Consider the following 22,129-nt stretch of genomic DNA (forward strand, 5'->3'; position numbering starts at 1 on the left):
CTTATTTTTTTTAAATTACATTAAAAAAATAACTTTTAAAGGGGTTTTCTGAGACTACTTTGCTTTTTGATATCCTCATGTAGTCACTCACCTCATGTACTTCTTCCTAAAGCTTTTTTGACCTCTCCTGACCCGTTTTCACCATGTAAACCAATCCCTCAGTTTTTTTCCCCTCCTGTACGTCGCACTTCCTGTTGCTGTTTCTAACCAATCCCATGATGCACTTCTCCTTTCTCCACCACACCTCCAGCACCGCCCCTAACACCCACCCAGATAGTTTATAGCCCCTCCCACCCAGCTAGTTACATAGACACTCCCTTATCACTGCCCCGCCCATGGACATAACATCACATGAGATAAGAGCTACATGGACATGGTCATGTGACCACAGCTCGGAACAGGAAATAAGAGCTGTAAAGGTAAAATAAATACATTACAGAATTACAGAGACCTTCATAAAGGATTATTTTAAAAGATGTTAATGCAAACTGGAATAAAACCTTTTTATTATCATACTCCAGCTGGGTGTTAGCAGTTTGGGGTGGGGGGGTCAGTGCTCAATTGTACATTATCCATTCAGGAAAACTGCTAGCAATTCATTCATAACTTCTAGAAGGAATAATAAAGGAATGGTGCCACATAACAGCATTTAGAGGTATGCCTTACAGCAGCCCCATGGATCATAGGCAAAATAGATGGATGTTCATTGTTTTCTATAGGAGAGTGTTGTGGGCATGCTCTGTGACCTGCGCAGAGGTCATTGAGCAGGGAGGGAGAGGAGGTGAGCAGTCACTTATCTCCTATTGTGAATGGTGGATCCAGTGGTATCTATGCAGAGTTTTCATCTGTCATTGTAATCCTGCCTGTGATGACAATGAGATGACTACTGAGAATTGATCACTACTGAACAGGAAGTGTATCTGCCTGTTTTTAGTCTCTGTGCCAGAGGTGAAAATGCAAGATTTTAGTGATTTTAAAAAAATATATAAATTTTTAAATGTAAAAAAAAAAAAAAAAAAGTTGGCAAAAATTCTTCTAAGGCCTCATGCACACGGCCGTTGTTTTGGTCCGTATCGGCGGCTCGGATGCGGACCTATTCACTTCAATGGGGCAGCAAAAGATGCGGACAGCACTCCATGTGCTGTCCGCATCCGTTGCTCCGTTCCGTGGCCCCGTTAAAAAAAATATATAACATGTCCTATTCTTGTCCGCGCTTGGCAGACAAGAATAGGCATTTATATTGAAGGCTGTCCGTGCCGTTCCGCAAATTGCGGAGCGCGCACGGACGCCATCCGTGTTTTGCGGATCCGCGATTTGCGGACCGCAAAACACACCACGGTCGTGTGCATGAGGCTTAAGTATGTTAATATAAAAACTTGATTTAAAGGCTATGTACACCTTCAGAGGCAATTTTTTTATGATTGCATGTTACTCATTTTTGGCTAAAAATCTTTTTTTAATTTGGCCTTTATTAAAAATTTTGAGCTGTTCTGTCCCAAAGGGTTAACTGTTTTTCTAGCTACGTGACTGATACTTTCACTTTGTGCCAGTCATCTAATAAACCTTATCCCATTGCCCAGCGAATTCACTTCAAAGTACTAACAAATACATACAAGGCCGTCCATAACCTGTCCCCTCCCTACATCTCCGAGCTACTTTCCCGATACACCCCCACACACAATCTCCGATCCTCACAAGACCTCCTTCTCTCCTCTCCTCTTATCACCTCTTGCCACAATCGCCTCCAAGAGTTTTCCCGTGCATCCCCCACACTCTGGAACTCGCTACCCCAACATATCAGACTCTCACCTACAGTGGAATCCTTCAAAAGAAACCTGAAAACAAACCTCTTCAGACAAGCCTACAACCAGTGACCCTGCTGCCTCTATACCGCCATGACCAACTTCACCCTCACCTACTGTGTCCTTCTCCCATACCATGTAGATAGTAAGCCCTCGCGGGCAGGGCCCTCTCTCCTTCTGTACCAGTGTGTAGCTCGTCTTGTTCATGCTTAGTGCAATTGTCTGTATTATGTATGTGCACCGCTTATCATATGTACAGCGCTATGGAATGAATGGCGCTTTAATAATAAATAATAATAATCTCTAACTACTACTTATTTAAGCCACATTCTTATCAGATAAGAACTGAGCTATAATGAGTGTTTATAAGGTCAGAGATAAGGAGCCCGTCAGCTCTTGGTCTGACGAAAAAAAAAAATGAAAATCCAAAGGGTGCTACTAGAGCATCTCAGCTCTGTACAGAAAAAAGGGTTCCATGTTTTTAATAAAGACCAATTTAGAAAATTATTTTTTGCTCAAAATCAGTACAATGCAATAATAATTTTAAAAAAAGCCTCCAAAGGTGTACATAGCCTTTAAATAGTAGGCCATTTTCTGATGGCTCATTCCCTTTAAGGCCCCTCCACTTTTTCTTTTTTCAACTTTCTCGTTTCATAGGAATAAAACCTGTGAATATGAATGGACGAGGATTTGCAGAACAGATGTTAAATAAGCTTTTACTGTAATTGGAGCTGCGCAGAGCTGTAGTTTTCCCGGTATACGATAACCATTCGAAATCCACTAATTGTACCCGAAGGAGGGAAAAAGTTAAGTTTTTTTGTTTTACTTTGACCTCCACCATATGCCTGCGTTCATTCCCTATCCCAGACATACATACAGACGTTCCCATGCTACCAGTATCTGTACCTGTCTACACTAATAAAACCTGTGTATAGAACAGACTGAACACCAATGGGCTCATTAATTTTTAGTTTGATTCCCCTTAAAAGTTTTTTTCCAGACTTATCATCAGTATCTGATCGGTGGGGGTCCGACACCTGGGACCCCTGCTGATCAGCTGACAGTGGTGCTCACAGTAGCTCCACAGCCTTCTCTGAGCTTCTCCTAGGCCAAGTGACGTCACGTCCATTGGTCATATGGCCTAGGAGGCACACACAGCTCAGCCCCCTAAAAGTGAATGGAGCTGCAATACCAAGCACAGCCACTATACAATGTACGGCGCTGTGCTTAGTAAGCAGGTAGAAGGCTGCTGCACTACTGCAAGCACCGATACAGCTGGGCCTGTATGTCGGCCTCCCCACCGATCAGATACTGATGACCTATCCAGAGGATGGGGCTGAGCTAAACCTAGGCCATGTGACCAAAGCTGTGAGAAGGTCATGGAGCTACTGCGAGCGCCGCTGCCTTCTCAAACAGCTGATCGGCGGGGGTCCCGGGTGTTGGACCACCCCTGATCATTATAACAGTCTTGGATGGAAAATCTATTTAAAGGGTATGCACACTTTTGCAGCCATTTTTTATGTAATAGTTGCAGTACTTCTAATATACAAAAAAAGCTACTTTTTAAATAATCCTGATTAAAAATCCCCTACCGTTCTCTGTCTGCAGCCCCTATGCAGACCTATATGTCTCCATGGTTACAGACTACAAACAAACATTATGTGTAGTCTGATGTAATGAACGCCCCCAACCTTCTCTGCGGTGACAGATGTGGGAATCATCTGCCAGTTCGGTTTAACTTGTCAGGTGAGGATTTGAAGAGTAAATATGACAAATCTCTGCCGAGATACCAGCTAAATACCACATGATTATCCCTGTATATTTAACGGACGCGATAACCATCTGTAAAACCCAGAAATGCAATGAACCTGAAAGCGACACGACCAGCTCCGTAAAATCAAGTCCTGCAACTTTCTACTATACTTTGTGCATGTTTCTCTCTCCATTTTCAAAATCTTCGCTTGCTGTCAATGAATGGGTTGTTTGCTCCCTCTGGCTGAAAAGCTATAAGAATCGAATACGTTTCACAGCTGAGGGTTCGTTACAATTGTATCCAGGCTAGGCAATCCTCTGCAACTCCTAAGGTGGAGTTATTTCTTCTTTTTTGTTCTACACTTTTTTCAGCCATTCTGCCCGTTCGTAAACATTTTAGACCTGGGACAACCGCTTTAAAGGGCTTTTCCGAGACTGTGATATTGATGACCTGTCCTCTGGGTAGGTCATCAGTCGCCGACACCCGAGACCCCCACTGATCAGCTGTTTGAGAAGGCAGCGGTTCTCCTGTGAGTGCCACGGCCTTCTCTCAGCTAGGCCGTGTGACGACATGTTTATCGATCACGTGGCCTAGGCGCAGCTCAGTCTCATTGGGGTGAATGGGGCTGAGTGCGATACCAAGCACAGCCACTACACAATGTACGGAGCTGTGCTCGGCGAGCAGTGAAAAGGCGCTCACAGGAGAGTCGGTGCCTCCTCAAAGCAGCTGATCCGGGTGTCGGACCCCCACCAATCAGATACTGATGACCTATCCCAGTCTTGGAACACCCTTTTGAGTTGGGGACCCTGCATGGTAATTGGTTATGAGATTTACTGCAGAGACATCAAGGTCCTAAGGCCCCCCCATCTGTACAGTGGGCATTTTCATGAGGTGTATTGATATAACGAAATTGTTCATGATAGGATTGACAAGTTTCTTCAATTTCTTTCTAGCCTCTCGATACCCTAAAACCCCGCCGTATACAGTGCAGGCGCCTGATGTTCAGGTGGTGGCAGCAGAAGACGGACCTGGTATGGTGGTGTGATCCCGGTGCACGTCACCGGCGTGTGGCTTTGTAGCTTTCTGCCTGAAGGCTTGACGTGGATTTATGCATGACTTGTGCATGGCAGCCGCTGTGTGTGTGGGTTTAATTCTCCGGGATTTAAAAGGTATGTCAACTTTTGCAACCATTTTGATTGGTCCAATGCAGCTAAAATAAAATAAAAATAAAGAAACTTTGTAAATAGTCTCCGTGGTTACAGGCTACAAACAAAGTCAGTTTTTTTTAAATTTTAGATGCATTGTAGCAGTAACAAATGAATTGGTTGCAAATGAGCGCATAGCTGTTAAAGGGGTTGTCTCACCTCCGCCTTTCCGCTCTCTCATGCTGTTCACAAGGCCCACTGATCAGTTTCGCAGGAGGCGTTTACTCTTGCCTTGATTGATGGCAGAGGCAAGTGGTGCTGGAATAGTATAAAAGGTCCATTCACACGTCCGTAATAAAGGGGCTGCATCCGTTCCGCAAGTTGCGGAACGGGTGCGGACCCATTCATTCTCTATGGGGCAGGAATGGATGCGGACAGCACACAGTGTGCTGTCCGCATCCGCATTTCCGGAGCGCGCCGCGGCTCCGGAAAAAAATTGAACATGTCCTATTCTTGTCCGCAATTGGGGATAAGAATAGGCATTTATATGGGGGGTGCCGGCCGGGTGTATTGCGGATCCGCAATGCACTAAAGACGTGTGACTGGACCCTAATCCGGCCCCTTGCCTCTGCAGTGCACGCTCCCGGGGCTGCTCAAGTTTTATGAATGTGTCCTCAAACTCCAGTGTGATGGAACGTAGCACAGAGTACAAAAAAAATAAAAGCAAGACGGACATCCCTGAACGGCAGTCATCTATCAGCAGATGAGCGCTACGACTGTCATATATCTCTAGATGACAGCCTTTCATCCTGGACATTTTCCCCCCTGTATGCTTTGACCTGCTTTTTACTGTGTTGAACAGCTTGGAGGCTTCTGTCACTGCCGGGAGCTGTTCAACACTGCGTCTACGAGGTGGCCGACCGTGGACCTACTGCACATGCGCGGCTAAGCGCACTTCGTGATCCCGGCCACCAAAGCTCCTGCTTTGTGTGTAGTGAGCAGGCGCGACCACCGTTGCTAAATTGCAGTGGTGGCCGTAACCCCTGACAACGAGAGGTCTATAAAGGAATGGAAAATGACACACAGCTTGGAGAAGAGGAAACTCGGAAAACAGAACTACATTGGTAAGTTGTTAATTACAGTGTTGGCTTCAACATATATAGCAATGTATAAGGTGAGACAACCCCTTTAAGTAAGAGAAACCACTTGTGGGATTGTTCTGTTGCTGCATCATGTTTCTTATTACTGACGGAGCTGCTCAAAATCGATAACCATTTTATTGGGCGAGGCTTATTAAAATAATATCTACACTATTTACAAATCTATCTTATATTGGTCTCTGACTGTGTGTCGGTGTCTGTGTGTACCTGTGTCTGTCTTCTGTGCTCCAACTCTGCGCGTCTGTCTGAGCTCCGACTCTGCGCGTCTGTCTGTGCTCCGACTCTGCGCCTCTCTCTGTGCTCCGACTCTGCGCCTCTGTCTGAGCTCCGGCTGCACGTCTGTCTGAGCTCCGACTCTGCCTGTGCTCCGACTCTGCGCGTCTGTCTGTGCTCGGACTCTGCGCGTCTGTCTGTGCTCGGACTCTGCGCGTCTGTCTGTCTGTGCTCGGACTCTGCGCGTCTGTCTGTCTGTGCTCGGACTCTGCGCGTCTGTCTGCGCGTGCTCGGACTCTGCGCGTCTGTCTGTCTGTGCTCGGACTCTGCGCGTCTGTCTGCGCGTGCTCGGACTCTGCGCGTCTGTCTGCGCGTGCTCGGACTCTGCGCGTCTGTCTGCGCGTGCTCGGACTCTGCGCGTCTGTCTGCGCGTGCTCGGACTCTGCGCGTCTGTCTGCGCGTGCTCGGACTCTGCGCGTCTGTCTGTGCTCGGACTCTGCGCGTCTGTCTGTCTGTGCTCGGACTCTGCGCGTCTGTCTGCGCGTGCTCGGACTCTGCGCGTCTGTCTGCGCGTGCTCGGACTCTGCGCGTCTGTCTGCGCGTGCTCGGACTCTGCGCGTCTGTCGGCGCGTGCTCGGACTCTGCGCGTCTGTCGGCGCGTGCTCGGACTCTGCGCGTCTGTCGGCGCGTGCTCGGACTCTGCGCGTCTGTCTGCGCGTGCTCGGACTCTGCGCGTCTGTCTGCGCGTGCTCGGACTCTGCGCGTCTGTCTGCGCGTGCTCGGACTCTGCGCGTCTGTCTGCGCGTGCTCGGGCTCTGCGCGTCTGTCTGCGCGTGCTCGGACTCTGCGCGTCTGTCTGCGCATCTGTCTGCGCGTGCTCGGACTCTGCGCGTCTGTCTGCGCGTGCTCGGACTCTGCGCGTCTGTCTGCGCGTGCTCGGACTCTGCGCGTCTGTCTGCGCGTGCTCGGACTCTGCGCGTCTGTCTGCGCGTGCTCGGACTCTGCGCGTCTGTCTGCGCGTGCTCGGACTCTGCGCGTCTGTCTGCGCGTGCTCGGACTCTGCGCGTCTGTCTGCGCGTGCTCGGACTCTGCGCGTCTGTCTGCGCGTGCTCGGACTCTGCGCGTCTGTCTGCGCGTGCTCGGACTCTGCGCGTCTGTCTGCGCGTGCTCGGACTCTGCGCGTCTGTCTGCGCGTGCTCGGACTCTGCGCGTCTGTCTGCGCGTGCTCGGACTCTGCGCGTCTGTCTGCGCGTGCTCGGACTCTGCGCGTCTGTCGGCGCGTGCTCGGACTCTGCACGTCTGTCGGCGCGTGCTCGGACTCTGCGCGTCTGTCTGCGCGTGCTCGGACTCTGCGCGTCTGTCTGCGCGTGCTCGGACTCTGCGCGTCTGTCTGCGCGTGCTCGGACTCTGCGCGTCTGTCTGCGCGTGCTCGGGCTCTGCGCGTCTGTCTGCGCGTGCTCGGGCTCTGCGCGTCTGTCTGCGCGTCTGTCTGCGCGTGCTCGGACTCTGCGCGTCTGTCTGCGCGTGCTCGGACTCTGCGCGTCTGTCTGCGCGTGCTCGGACTCTGCGCGTCTGTCTGCGCGTGCTCGGACTCTGCGCGTCTGTCTGCGCGTGCTCGGACTCTGCGCGTCTGTCTGCGCGTGCTCGGACTCTGCGCGTCTGTCTGCGCCTGCTCGGACTCTGCGCGTCTGTCTGCGCGTGCTCGGACTCTGCGCGTCTGTCTGCGCGTGCTCCGACTCTGCGCGTCTGTCTGCGCGTGCTCCGACTCTGCGCGTCTGTCTGCGCGTGCTCCGACTCTGCGCGTCTGTCTGCGCGTGCTCCGACTCTGCGCGTCTGTCTGCGCGTGCTCCGACTCTGCGCGTCTGTCTGCGCGTGCTCCGACTCTGCGCGTGCTCCGATTCTGCGCGACTCTTTGTGTCTCTCTGTCTGTGGTCGGTCTCTGTCTGTCTGAGGGTCTTTCACATCAGCGTACTAAAAAACTAAAATAATTGATATGCCGGCCTCTGCACATAACTGAATAGACCCTTCACTATAATGGGATCAGTTCAGAAGAATGCTTTTTCAGCGGAGAAAAAGCCCTGCATGCAGGAATTATTTCTTCGCTATTTTTGACTAATTCTGTGACGGAGGCCCTGAATGGCGCCTCCAACGCAGATGTGAACGTGTTCTGAATGATCTGCTTACTGTGGCTGGCTCTGTGCTCCTTCTCCTCCAGGCCTGCAATGCCCCGCTGGGCTCCATCAATATCAACATCACCGCGGCCAGAGATTGGCTCCCCTTACGTCCAGACAAATGGTCACATGATGCAAGGGGATCCGGTTTGCTGCGGCCAGTGATTGGCTGTGGTAATGTTAAACCGGATGCCGTCATCGAGGGAGCATCGCAGGCTGGGAGAAGGAGGAGCGAGGAGCCGGCCCGGGAAGCGGGTCAGTAATCTTTCCTTTAGGGTCCATTCACTTGTCCTTAAGTGTTTTGCGGATCCGCAAAACACGGACACTGGCAATGTGCATTCCGCAATTTGCGGACCGCACATCGCCGGCACTATAATAGAAAATACCTAATCTTGTCCGCAATTGCAGACAAGAATAGGACATGTTCTATTTTTTTGCGGAAACTGAAGTGCGGATCCACAAATGCGGATGCGGACAGCACATTCCGGCCCCATTGAAAATGAATGTCTGCTATATAGTTTATTGCTGTCATATGTAGATTATGGTATCGTGTTCCTCAGGCTTTGTGATCACTTCCTAGCGGACATATTTATTCGGGAGCCCAGCTGTGCTCACTGACACGCAGAACGGGCATCGATCGGCTTTTGTGATTAGACGGATGCGCTCCCAGTGGTCTTGGCAGCCGATCTCCACTGAATTTATGATTTCCGTCAAAGCACTTGGCAAAAACTCTCATAAAAATGCAATTCAAGGATCAATGCAGCGACAAGTGTGATATAGACTCGGCTCTTACAGGATTTGTGTGACTATTATTCCTCCTGCCTTCTCAAGACACCTAGGCTCTATTCTCTGTACATTGTCTATTGACCGCCATGATAATGACTTTGGGGGAGATTTATCAAACTGGTGTAAAGTAGAAGTGTCTCAGTTGCCCATAGCAACCAATCAGATTCCACCTTTCATTTTTGACAGCACCTTTTGAAAATGAAAGGTGGAATCTGATTGGTTGCTATGGGCAACTAAGTCAGTTGTACTTTACACCAGTTTGATAAATTTCCCCATTGTCTTGACATTTGTCGTGCCCGTAGAGGTCCCTGTAGTGGTCTGGTGTATGCAGTGGAAGGATTTCCTTGCACGTTTTTAGATGAATAGACATTTATTGGTCAGACAATTCTCCATAACTAGTACAGTCTCCAGCAAGAGATTGGATACAGCTAAAAACTGCAGGTGGCAAAGGAGTTGGGTAAAAAGTCCTGTGCAGGCCTCCAGCAGAACAATACTGCTGTCATTAATGATAATGAGATGACTGCTGACCCTGTCCTCTAATGATAATGATATGACTCTGCTGACCCTGCCCTGTAATGATAATGCGATGACTCTTGTGACCCTGTCCTCTAATGATAATGAAATGACTCTGCTGACCCTGCCCTGTAATGATAATGAGATGACTCTTGTGACTCTGCCCTCTAATGATAATGAGATGACTGCTGACCCTGTCGAGATGACTCTGCTGACCCTTCCCTATAATGATAATGAAATTACTCTGCTGACCCTGTCCTCTAATGATAATAAGTTGACTCTTGTGACTCTGCCCTCTAATGATAATGAGATGACTCTGCTGACCCTGTCCTCTAATGATAATGAGATGACTCTTCTGACCCTGCCCTCTAATGAGTTGACTCTTGTGACCCTGCAGAACAATACTGCTGTCATTGATAATGAGATGACTGCTGACCCTGTCCTCTTATGATAATGAGATGACTCTGCTGACCCTGCCCTGTAATGATAATGAGATTACTCTGGTTACCCTGCCCTTTCACTGATGAGATTACTCTGCTGACCCTGCCTTTAATGATAATGAAATGACTCTGCTGACCCTGCCCTCTAATGATAATAAGATTACTCTGCTGATCCTATCGTATAATCATAATGAAATGACTTTGCAGACCCTGCCCTATAACGATAAGTTGAGTCAGGTGGGCCTGCCCTCTAATGATAATGAGATGAGTCAGGTGGCCCTGCCCTCTAATAATATGATGACTCTGGTGACCCTGTCCTCTAATGATAACGAGATGACTCTGCTGACCCTGTCCTCTAATGATAATGAGATGACTGTTGACCCAGCTCTCTTATGATAATGAAATGATTTTGCTGACAATGCCTGCTAATTATAATGAGATGACTCTGCTAACACAGCCCTATAATAGTGAAATTACTCTGTTCACCCTGCCGTCTAATGATAATGAGATGACTCTGCTGACCCCGTCCTCTAATTACAATGAAATGACTCTGCTTACCCTGCCCTCTAATGATATGTTTCTGCTGACTCTACCTTCTAATGATAATGAGATGACTGCTGACTGTGACCTACAGGGTGGCCCACAAAAAAGTAGCCCTTCTCCAGTCAGCAACCAAGTCCAGTAATTTACGCGTTTAGCTTTGTCAGACTCTTTCATTTCCTGTGCACACCTTATTCAGTACGGTTTCAGGTTCAGAGATTTCAGCACTCGCTAAGGCTACTTTCACATTATCGTTTTTTGCGGATCCTTCATGGATCTGCAAAAAACGCTTCCGTTACAATAATACAAACGCATGAATCCGTCATGAACGGATCCGGTTGTATTATGTCTTCTATAGCCATGACGGATCCGTCTTGAACACCATTGAAAGTCAATGTGGGGCGGGTCCATTTTCTATTGTGTCAGAGAAAATGGATCCGTCCCCATTGACTTACATTGTGTGTCAGGACGGATCAGTTTTCGTCTTGCTCCGCACCACATCGCGGACAGAAAAGCGCTGCTTGCAGCGTTTTTCTGTCCGCGATGGGGACGCAACCAAACGGAACGGAATGCATTTTGGTGCACTCCGTGTCGTTCAGTTCAGTTTTGTCCCCATTGACAAAGAATGGGGACAAAACTGAAGTGTTTTTTTTTCCGCTATTGAGATCCTATGACGGATCTCAATAGCGGAATTGAAAACGCTAATGTGAAAGTAGCCAACACGTCATTCGTTATACACCACTTGCTGAGACAGCCTCCAAGTAGATTTTTGGGGGCTACTTGCAATCGCTGCTGAATCTCATGCACAACTTCAGCCATCCTGATCGATAGAGGCCTTCGTTTCTTCAGGTTTGAACCGTTTCCAAACCAAACTCAACGTTTAGCTGGTGGTTTTGTTCCTACTTCCCGGCAAAGGTCTCTTGAGTTTCCTTAATTGATCTGCTTCGCACATCGCTGTTCCAGGAAGAACACCATCTTTCGGACACCATAGTTGCCAATCAGAGCTCAGCTTTCATTTCCTACAGGGCTCTGAATAAATGAAAGCTGAGCTCTGATTGGTTGCTATGGACAACTAAGCCAGATTTACTATTGGGCAGTTTGATTAGGAGATATTGGAGGCAGCCTACTTTTTCGTGGACCACCCTGTATAATAATAATAATAGTGCATATAACTCTGCTGACCCTGTCCTCTAATGACGAGGTGTCTCTGCTGATCCTGCCCTCTAATGATCATTACATGACTCTGCTGTCCCTCTCCCAGTCTATACAGCAAAGCTGAAACTTGACCTCCAGTGAGAGTCGCCTGTTACAGTATGGGGGAAAAAAATCCCAGCTATCCATCGCCCCACCTAGCTGTATGTAGAAAATATGTCACGCTTGCATGTAAATGGTTGTGCCCCGCAGATCAGTGTGTTCCTATCGACTACAGCTCTCACCTGACCGCGTCCAACCACTGCGCTATTCACGTGTTCAGACCAGTGCTTTTTTGCAGTCACATTGACTTATTTGGCCACTGGACACATCTTTATTATATAGACCTGTAATGTCATCTCTGCGCTATAGATCGCCTCGTGTCTGGTTTATCTCTAAGCTGAGCCCTTGTATTGACAGTGTATGAGCGCGGAACACAGTCAGCACTTCTCCATCTGACACAGCATTTTCCGTCTCTCTGGCGGTTCGCCCTGTACTGGGGTTATTCTCTTTGTAGATTTGTGCCAGTATGGATGCAAATGGACAGTGTCTGTGCTCTAATGCCAATTTAGGCAATTAATCGTCTGTCTCCTTATTATTTGATGGAGATTAAACTCCGGCAATTTGGCTGTGGGCCACAAAGCTCAGAAATTTCGGACCTAGTTGTCGCTGATGCAGGAGATGGCCACAACAACCAATCAGGAGGCAGCTCTCATATCACAACCTGTCTTAGAAATATGAGAGCTGCAATCTGATTGGTTGGCGGGGAGGGACTGTTGATTGGATTGTCTGCTTATGTGATGTGATAAGAGATTATTTTGAGGTAATGAGAGGAGAGCAGCGGCAAATATCAGTGATGCCCACTGATCTCAAGGGGCTCTGTATAATTTTGCAGGGAAATAGAATTTTACTGGAGTCTCGTCCCATTTATTTCTTTGGAGTCAAGAACAGGAACTTGGGGTTTTTCTGAACTGAATCTAAAGGGGTTTTCCACCTTTTCAACAATTCTTAGGCCCTTTTGAACACATGTTGCCCCTTCCCTCCTGTCAGACCTGTGGAGTGAAGCATACTTACCTGCTCTTCCCGCCGCTCAGTGCCGGCTCGTTTGCTTCGCGGCGCTCCGGTCCACGCTTGTCAACTTCCAGAATGGATGGGGGTCCCATGTTTCACTGCTGCCAACATTAGTTTAAAAGGTGAAGAACCCCTTTAATGGGGTTGTTCAGTTTGGAAAACCCATTTTCATACACCATATTAGTGAATTTTGAGTTAATAGAGGGGGTCCTCTTTTCAGGATCCTCATCTCTTGGCCAAAGTGGAGAACAGTTACAAAGAGCATCTCTCGCTCTGGAGGACCTGTCCTGTCCTGCATTACATGGACAACCCATTGATATGAATGGACACAGTGTAAAGCTTCATTTCCCCTGTGGAGGCGCTGCAAGGAAACTAAACACGTACTGTGAAGTTTCCCCACAGATTACAACTGATCGTTGGAGGTTCCAAAAGGCGGAGGGACACTTTCTGATCCGCAGAGGTCCTTGTAACCAGTGGGGATTGTCCAAAGTAGAGAATCCCTTTAAGTCACCGTAGATGGTGTTCTAAGCTTGATTCATAAGAGCTATGGAGGGATGTCGATTGTTGTTGTTATATTAGAACTATGGCGATGTGACGGCTGACTGTAGTATTTCTGGGATTCGCGTCCTCACCTATCCCTTGGTTGAACTTGATGGACGTTCGTCTTATTTCAGCCGTATTAACTATGTAACACATCGGCAACTTTCTGGGAAAATGCTCTTAAAAATAAATTAAAGGGTTTTCCGAAAGCTTAATATTGATGGGTTATCCTCAGGATAGGCCATCAATATCTGTTCGGTGGGGGTCGGACTCCTGGAAACCTCACCGATCAACTGTTTTAAGAGGCTTTGAGGATAGTGAGGTCACATTCATGACATCACGTCAACATGGCTTATGTGCAGCTCAGTCCTATCCAAGTGAATGGGCCTGGGGTGCAATACTAAGCACAGCCACTAGACAGTGTACGGCGCTGTGCACGGTAAGTTGCGATGAAGCATTGGCACCCACTGGAGAACCTCATCCTCCTCACTCAACAGGAGGCGGACCTCCCCCAATCAGATATTGATGATGTCTCCTGAGGATAGGTCATCAGTGTTATTCTCCTGGAAAACCCCTTCAAATTGTACTATGATCCATAAAGAGTGATGAGTGAGGGTCAGCAGAAAGCATGTGGTCCCAGTAATTTGCCGATGCAGGATGCGGTAGATGCTGCGTAACTAAGCCGAGTAATAAAACCCATAATTGAGTTTTTTGTCGGTTTCCTCTTGACAATGGCAGCGCTCAGCCCAGGAGTGTAAACCTATGACATATGGCCCAGCAGTCGGGACAGAGCTGAGTGTCTATCATGTCATAATTCGACTTTTTCATCAGAGACAAAGATCCAGTTGCCACCTGAGCCCTAAATACCCTGGGCAAGGCATGGTGCTTTGTTGGTGCCCCAGTTGCCAGGTGTTTCATCCATTTACCGTAGTGGAGAGCTACTGTAAAGTCCCTATTACTCTGGAGGACCAGATCCCTCTTTGATTTCAATGGGAACTGTGTAATGCTTTGTTTCCCCTGTGGTGGCGCTGCAGGGGAATTGGACACTTGCACCAATCATAGACGATCACTGAGATTCTAAGCAGTGGTAAACCTTGTGGATTAGCTTATTGTTGAGGACACTTAGGGTCATTTCCATTCTGTCTGCGAATATGGTATAGAGAATGCTGGAAGATAAAACTACTTCATTTTACAGTACACCACGTGTTCTACTCTAGTCACATCCAAAGCAGCTGATCGGCAGGGGTGCTGGGAGTCGACCCCCACCAATCGGGTATTGATGGTCTATCCTGAGGCTTGGCCATTAATATCCCAAAAATTTGGGACATTCCTTTTAATCAATGCTTCCCACTACATAGATAATCAAGAGGTACCACGTGAGAGACTCCATGGCCCCTAGCCAGCAAAGGAGTGATGGAGTCAGTCATGTGATCCCTTTCAGCCAATCGTGCAATGGTAGGGTGTTCTCTTGGTCGTCCACGACCTGAGAAGTCTTATCAGCAATTACCCCAGTTAAAGACTCCTCAGGGTTTTCCCGTGAGTCCTCTTGGTACTATTGAAATGCCAAGAGGGCCCCCAATAGGGAAAGGAACAGTGCAGAATTATGCGGCCTGTTGTTTGCAGGGGAGGTGTAGACCATGACACCGTGGGTACACTTTTCATTCCCTCTGTGATCAGATCTAAGTGTAAACCTGGAGCAGGCAGAGACGTGTATAAGAAAACAGCGAGGAGCCGGGGGACGGTTTCCCTGGGGCAGGGTGTAGACACGTTGGCAGACTGCAGTATAATTAATGCGCCAGCCCTTTCCAGTAGACCGCTCTATGGTGTAATATATTTCTGCTGCATCGGCTTCCTAATAAATCCATTTTATTGTGTTTCAGAACAACTAGAAGCCGCCCCACCTTCCTCCAAACAGCTGAAACACGGTAAGATTTCTGTACGGTAAAGCTATAGGGTTCATGACGGGTGCGTCAGTGAGCGGTGGACAGAACGAAGGAAAAATTAGGATCTTGGTAGCTGTTCATGTTCATTTACAGTTTTTTAATCTGTATTAAAGGGCATCTGTCAGCAGTTTTGTACCTTTGACCTGTTACATGTTCACTTGGCAGCTGAAGGCATCGGAGTCCATGTTCATATGTGCCCGCATTGCTGAGAAAAATGATGTTTTAATATATGCAAATGAGCTTCTAGGAGCAACGGGGGCGTTACCGTTACAAATAGAGGCTCGGCCTACTCTGTCACTGCCGCGCCCTCTGCACTTTGACAGGACCAGGCAGTGTAAATTTGTCATCACACCTGGTCACCTGTCAATCAAAGTGCAGAGGGCACAGCAGTTGTAGAGAGAGCAGAGCCTCTAGGAGTAATGGCAACGCCCCCGTTGCTCCTAGAGGCTCATTTGCATATAATAAAACATAATTTTTCTCAGTAATGCGGACACATATGAACAGGGGACCAGCACAGATGCCTTCAGCTGCCAAGCGCACATGTAACAGATCAGCAAGTTTCATAGGTACAAAACTGCTGACAGATGCCCTTTAAGTGATTTTTTTTCCTTTCAGTGCTACTATCCAGTCGGAGTTATAATTTACTTCTCTCGGTTGTCTCTGCCCTTCCTTCATTCTGTAGTGCGGGGGAGCGGTACATCGAAGACTTATCTTAAGCTATTTCCTTCAGTTTTCTCTTTTATATGTAAAGCGTTTGTTTGGGATTGTGATATTGATGGACCATGCTGAGGACTGGTCATCAATATCCGATCTTTGGTAGTCCGACTCCCGACACCTCCACTAAGCCTCTGTGGCGAGCACGGAGGCCTCTTCCTAAGGCTACTTTCACACTAGCGTTTTTTGCGGATCTGTCATGGATTTGCAAAAACGCTTCCGTTTCAATAATACGACCGCATGCATTCGTCATGAACGGAAACGGTTGTATTATGTCTTCTATAGCCAAGACGGAACCGTCATGAACTCCATTGAAAGTCAATGGGGGGCGGATCCGTTTTCTATTGTGCCAGCGAATACGGATCCGTCCCCTTTGACTTACATTGTGTGCCAGGACGGATCCGTTTGGCTCCGCTTCGTCAGGCGGACAGCAAAACACTGCAAGCCGCCTCTAGAGCGGAATGAAGACTGAACGGAGGCAAACTGATGCGTTCTGAGCGGATCCTTTTCCATTCAGATTGCATTAGGGCAAAACTCATCCGTTTTGGACCGCTTGTGAGAGCCCTGAACGGATCTCACAAACGGAAAGCCAAAACGCGAGTGTGAAAGTAGCCTTAGCCAGTGACGTCACATTCATTGGTCACATGGCCTATATGCAGCTTAGTCCCATTCAATTGAGTGGGCCTGGGTTGCAATACCAAGCACAGCCACTATACAATGTACGGCTCTGTGTTTGGTATGCTGTGTAGAGGCTGCAGCGATCACCTGAGCATTGCATCCTGTTCAAACAGCTGATCAGAGGGAGTGCCGAGAGTTGGACCCCCACCAATCAGATATTGTTGGTGATGTCCTGAGGATACACCATCAATATCAAAATCCCAGAAAACCCTTTTAAAGAGCTCATCGGCAGGATCAACCCTGTTCAACCAGGTATGCTGCCTGGTAGGGTTGACCCTGGTGATTGAAATGATACCTATTGTCTGAAAATCAGTTCTGGCGTTGGTAAGAAAAAATACATTTGTTTGTTATACAAATGGGGGCTTCAAAGAATAATTTTTTCTCAGGAACGCAGCAACTGATTTTCACAAGAAAAGAATCATTTGAATCAGTGGGATGAATCCTACCAGGCAGTTTGCGTGGTGTCATAGGGTTGATCCTGCTGACAGGAGATCTTTAAGCTATTCCATTTAGTTTTAAGTTTTAAATAGGATGCCAGTGTACAAGGATGCAGCAGAGAATGGGGAAAGTGACAACCAAGGGAGGCAAATTATAACCCATTTATATGATTCCGTTTTCCCCATTCTGTCACCTTTTCAATTCTTCTGGTTGCTCTTGGAAACAGACTGCGCTTTATCCTGGCCCTGGTGTCAGACATGCTATTCAACAGCTCAGCTGGAACTTTCACAAAGGGTAGAAAAACTTGAGAATTTTTTTAGGGGTATTATCAAATGTCAGCTTAAATAGGTTGTCTTTCTTCAGCAAATGGCATTGATCATGTAGAGAAAGTTAATACAAGGCTCTTACTAATGTATTGTGATTGTCCATATTGCCTCCTTTGCTGGCTGGATTCATTTTTCCATCACATTATATATGGCTCATTTCCATGGTTATGACCACCCTATAATCCAGCAGCGGTGGTCGTGCTTGTAGACTATAGAAAAAAGCATCGGCCTCTCTGGTGGCCGGGACCGTGGGAGCTCACATAGGCTTGTGTTTTTTCCTATAGTGTGCAAGCACGACCACCACTAATGGATGGTAGGGTGGTCATAACCTTTGTGTAATGTGATGGAAAGATAAATCCAGCCAGCAAAGGAGGCAATATGGACAATCACAATACATTAGTAAGAGCCTTGTATTAACTTTCTTGACATTTGCTGAAGTGAGACAACCCCTTTTAAAAGAATTGAATTTTGCTCACACAGCCCCTACATGAGGCTCTGTTCATATGCCATTTCAGCGGTGTGGTTGGGAGAGTTCCGTAGGGCCATATCATTGTAGCTGGTGAGCCGCTGTCTCATCTGGCTAATGCGTTTTTATATATGGCTCAGAATGGGTTAAAAAAAAAATGAAGCCCGTATCACCGATTTTTTTTTTTTTCCCCACCACTGCCGGTTTGATCCTTACCCATCCCTCTCCTGTCCACTTCCTGGTTTCGGCTCAACACAATGGAAGGAGAGGAGAGGCTGTGACCCGACTCAACCAGTGAGTGGGTGAGCAGGGATTTCCTGTGTGTCGAGCTGGAGAAGGAAACGGAGAGCGGAGGGGATCGGCAGCAGCGATGAGTAATTATTTTTTTTTGGATGACCCATGCTGGGCCATACAGAAAAGATTTAATCCCGCTGGGCAAGCCCTTTAAATATCTCTTTGATTAATGTGATCCCGCAGCCGATTGGCACCGACCTATTACTATTCAATTACTATTAACCATTACTATTCTATTACTTTTTAATGGGCGCTCCGACCGAAATGTCACGGTATTTAGAGTCTCATTTTGAGGCTATGTTTGTAAAAACATTTTCCTACCCAGGGAAAGTCTCCTGAGCCCGCTCTGATTTCTCATTTCTGTCTTGCAGTCTTCGTCCACAATGCACTACCGTTTATTGGGTTCGGCTTCTTGGATAACGCTATTATGATTGCTGCGGTAAGAAGAAGAGCTCTTATCTAAACGATACAAGTAGAGGGCGCAGTAAAGGGGGCATTCTCCTTCCACAAATCTTTGCATTGTCTTCATTCCCTTTAATTCTCTTATTTCCTGTTTGCTTTACTGTATTCGCCGTAGAAAACGAATCTGGTAGTACTTGGAAACCGTCGGCAAGATGTTATCGATGGATCTGTTAACCTGTTAAAGGGGTTTTCTCATCGGAGACAATGGGGTCGTATGGCTTGGATATGACCCCTTTGTCTGATAGGTGCGTGTCCCACTGCACATCTCCTAAACGGACCCCCGAAAGTGGTGTGGAGGGCACGTGCGCATGCGCAGCTGCCCTCCGTTCATTTCTATGGGGCTGCTGAATGTAGCCGTTGGGCCCATAGAAGTGAACGGGAGCGGCGGCTCTGCATGCGCAGTGCGCTCCCATTCACTTCTATGGGGAGAGAACGCTTGGTGTTGGCCGGACCGGAGTCCTCCAGCCACCACTTTGGCCGCTCCGTTCCCAATATAGGTGCTGGTCACAGTGGTGGGGACATATCCTAGCAATATGCCCCCCATTTTCTCAGAGTAGAATACCCCTTTAAGTCATCTGATTGTAATATTCTTGTGTGGATCTGATTGACTTGCCATCACTTTCTTAACCCCTTCAGCACCTCTGTAGTTCAATTATTTAATGCTTGTCCATTTAATACTAGGTAATGAGAACCATCTGCGTAATATGGCATGCTTGCTCACGGTTTCCAGTTTGCAAAAGCTTTTATGAAAAAAAAAAAATATATATATATATATATATATATATATATGTATGTAAAAAGTAAAATCGACTACAGATATGCTACAAAATGTTTCCTATAGCTCCAGATATATTTAAGAAGCTTCCCTTTAAAGTTTTGTATGGTAGGTCGGTCCATAATAAAGCATTAAAGGGGTTGGCCACTTTCTGGTAATCATTGACCAATGTGTAGGTAAGGTATGGTACTTATAAATATCAACGATTTATTTCGATATTAGTAAGGTACATCCCCTTGTTTACAAAATCTTTTGGGCGATCCACACAAAGGTCCTGTCCATAAAATGGCTGCCGATGGAGGGTCATGTGACCAGACAAATCACCTCCATGTGATGCCTCCTCCATTCAGACACACTGCACTAAACTCCCAACAGTTCAAGCGCAGATGGCAGGAGCAGTGCGTTTGAATTGAGGAGATATCACATGGAGGTGATCTGTCTGGTCACATGACCGGGAGGGGTCATGTGACATCAGCAGCCATTTTTTGGACAGCACCTCGGTGTGGACGGCAGAAAAGACTCCAGATATTGAAAATGGTGCAAAATTTCAACAAAGACTATATTAGTAAGTGCCATATAATCCTCTCACAAACACATTGGTCTACAAGAAGCAGAAAGTGTCCAACCCCTTTAAAGGCTGTGGATACCTTCTGGGCAATATATATATATTTTCACAATATTTTACTTATTTTGGACTAAAAATCATTTTTTTACCTTTGGTCTTTATTAAAAAAATTTAAGGTACATGGGTTAAAAATCTGTCTGCTTACTGTATTGATATTCTGAAAACAGACCGATTTTTTTTTTTTTTTAACTCCTATAACTCAAAAAAGGCTGATTTTATTTTTTATTTTTTATTAAAGACCAATTGAAAAAATTATTTTTAGCCCAAAATTCAATCATCAAAAATTGCCCTGAAGGTGTCCATAGCCTTTGTGTATTACAATGATCAGTTAAAGGGGTTGTCCGGATTACAGATATTGGTGACTCATCGGTATCAGATCGGTGGGGGTCTGACAACCGACACCCCTAGCAATCAGGGGCTGCTTAGAAACTGAAAAGTGGGTGGAGGCAGAAGCCGTCTGCTCTGTACTCTGTGTAGTGGCCATGATGAGGTACTGCACCTTAGCCCCTGATCAAGTAAATGGGGAACCACCCTCTATTAGTTCTCTGAAAGGGTATTTGAACCCCTTTGACAACCCCTTTAACGCTTCATGTCCTAAAAGGTTGTCACTTTCAGTGTTCAGAGTTACTGCTCTATGGTAGTCGGTTATATTCAGGTGGTCAGTGTGGTCCGCTCGTCTGGTAGCGTTCGGTGGGTGCGAACCTCCTAGCCTGATGGCACCCCGTGTATGGTGTTCTGCCGTATCAGGTGGTTTAATGGTCATTTTGTGGTCCGCTTGTCTGGTAGCGTTCGTTGACCACCTCCTAGCCTCATGGCACCCCATGTATGGTGTTCTGCCATATCAGGTGGTTTAATGGTTATGTCGTGGTCCGCTCGTCTGGTAGCGTTCGGTGCCCACCTCCTACCCTGATGTCACCCCGTGTGCGGTGTTCTGCCAGTGTTTGTCTCATTGTATAGTAATTACAGTTTATTAGTAGAGCCGCAGCTTAGTTTACCAGGACCCACAAGCCACGGGCCGAGATCCCAGAATCCATAATGCAGACTGAGTAGGAGGTGGTGAATTAATGAGGTTTCTGCGCTGTGTAGGAGTCTGTGGAGGCGGAAACAATGGTATATTTGACAGTTGTAAAAAGTGATGTCGTGTATACTATAGCATCTAGTGACTGAACGTTTCGTATGGGGTTTACTGTGGGTTGTGACAACTTTGTCTGTGTGCCAGAATAAATAATATATGTAAGAGGTTTTCCTCAAGATAGGTCATAAATATCAGATCGGTGGAGGTCCGGCACCGGATCAACATTTTCGGGCTGCTGTCGACACCGGAATCTATACAGTGTATGGAGCAGAAGCAGAAGCCTCCATACACTTTTAGCAGGGGCGGATTGGCCATAGACCTTACAAGGAAATTTCCCGGTGGGCCAATGCCAAGGGGGCCGCCTGGGCCCTCCTCACGGTCGGCCAGTGGAAGTGTTTGAGGCTGTATTTTGTGCTGCTGGCAGTATTCTGTGATGGACTGTAGTATTTGGCTCTGTTAGGGTGGTATAATGTGCCACTGCCTTCCATCAATTTGGACCCAACTACAAAACAGGGCCACTTTTAGTATTTTTTTCCAAGGCCACTTTAAGTTCCCAGTCCGCCCCCGCTGTGTAGTTTCGAGTATTGCAGCTCAGAATGGGATTTGCTCTGCAGTACCCCTGCACGGCCACTACACAGTAGTCGGAGCTGTCTGCTTCCAGTCCGTACATTGCATAGTTTCTGGTGCCGTGGCTGCCCGATCGGTGCCGCGTGTCGGACCCCCATCAATCTGATATTGATGACCAATCCTGAGGATAGTTCATCAATATTGTACTCGACGAAAACCCCCTTTAAAAAGGCCTGACGCACACAGCCATACTGTATTTTGCGGTCCGCAAAACATGGATACCGGCCGTGTGCCTTCCGCATCTTTTGCGGCCACATTAAAGTGAGTGGATCTGCATCCGATCTGCAAAAAATGCGGATTAGATGTGGACCCAAACAACATTCGTGTGCATGAGGCTTAAATGGAAGTGTGCGAAAGTCCATGCCTGGTGGGTGTTTCATG

The 22,129-nt window shown here is 47.3% G+C and overlaps 1 protein-coding gene across 2 annotated transcripts in view; it reads left to right on the forward strand.

Annotated features, from left to right (window-relative positions):
• TMEM65 (transmembrane protein 65) overlaps positions 1 to 22,129 on the forward strand; it is a 61,524-nt gene that overhangs the window by 21,309 nt on the left and 18,086 nt on the right. The window contains exons 2-4 of one of the 2 annotated variants that reach the window (XM_040431679.1): positions 4,509 to 4,586; positions 15,206 to 15,250; positions 18,556 to 18,623. In XM_040431679.1, the coding sequence (XP_040287613.1) occupies positions 4,509 to 4,586; positions 15,206 to 15,250; positions 18,556 to 18,623 (191 nt within the window). The remainder of the gene's footprint in view (positions 1 to 4,508; positions 4,587 to 15,205; positions 15,251 to 18,555; positions 18,624 to 22,129) is intronic. The other variant, XM_040431680.1, reaches the window with a different exon arrangement.

This window comes from Bufo bufo, chromosome 5 (assembly GCF_905171765.1).
Source record: "Bufo bufo chromosome 5, aBufBuf1.1, whole genome shotgun sequence".
NCBI lineage: Eukaryota > Metazoa > Chordata > Amphibia > Anura > Bufonidae > Bufo > Bufo bufo.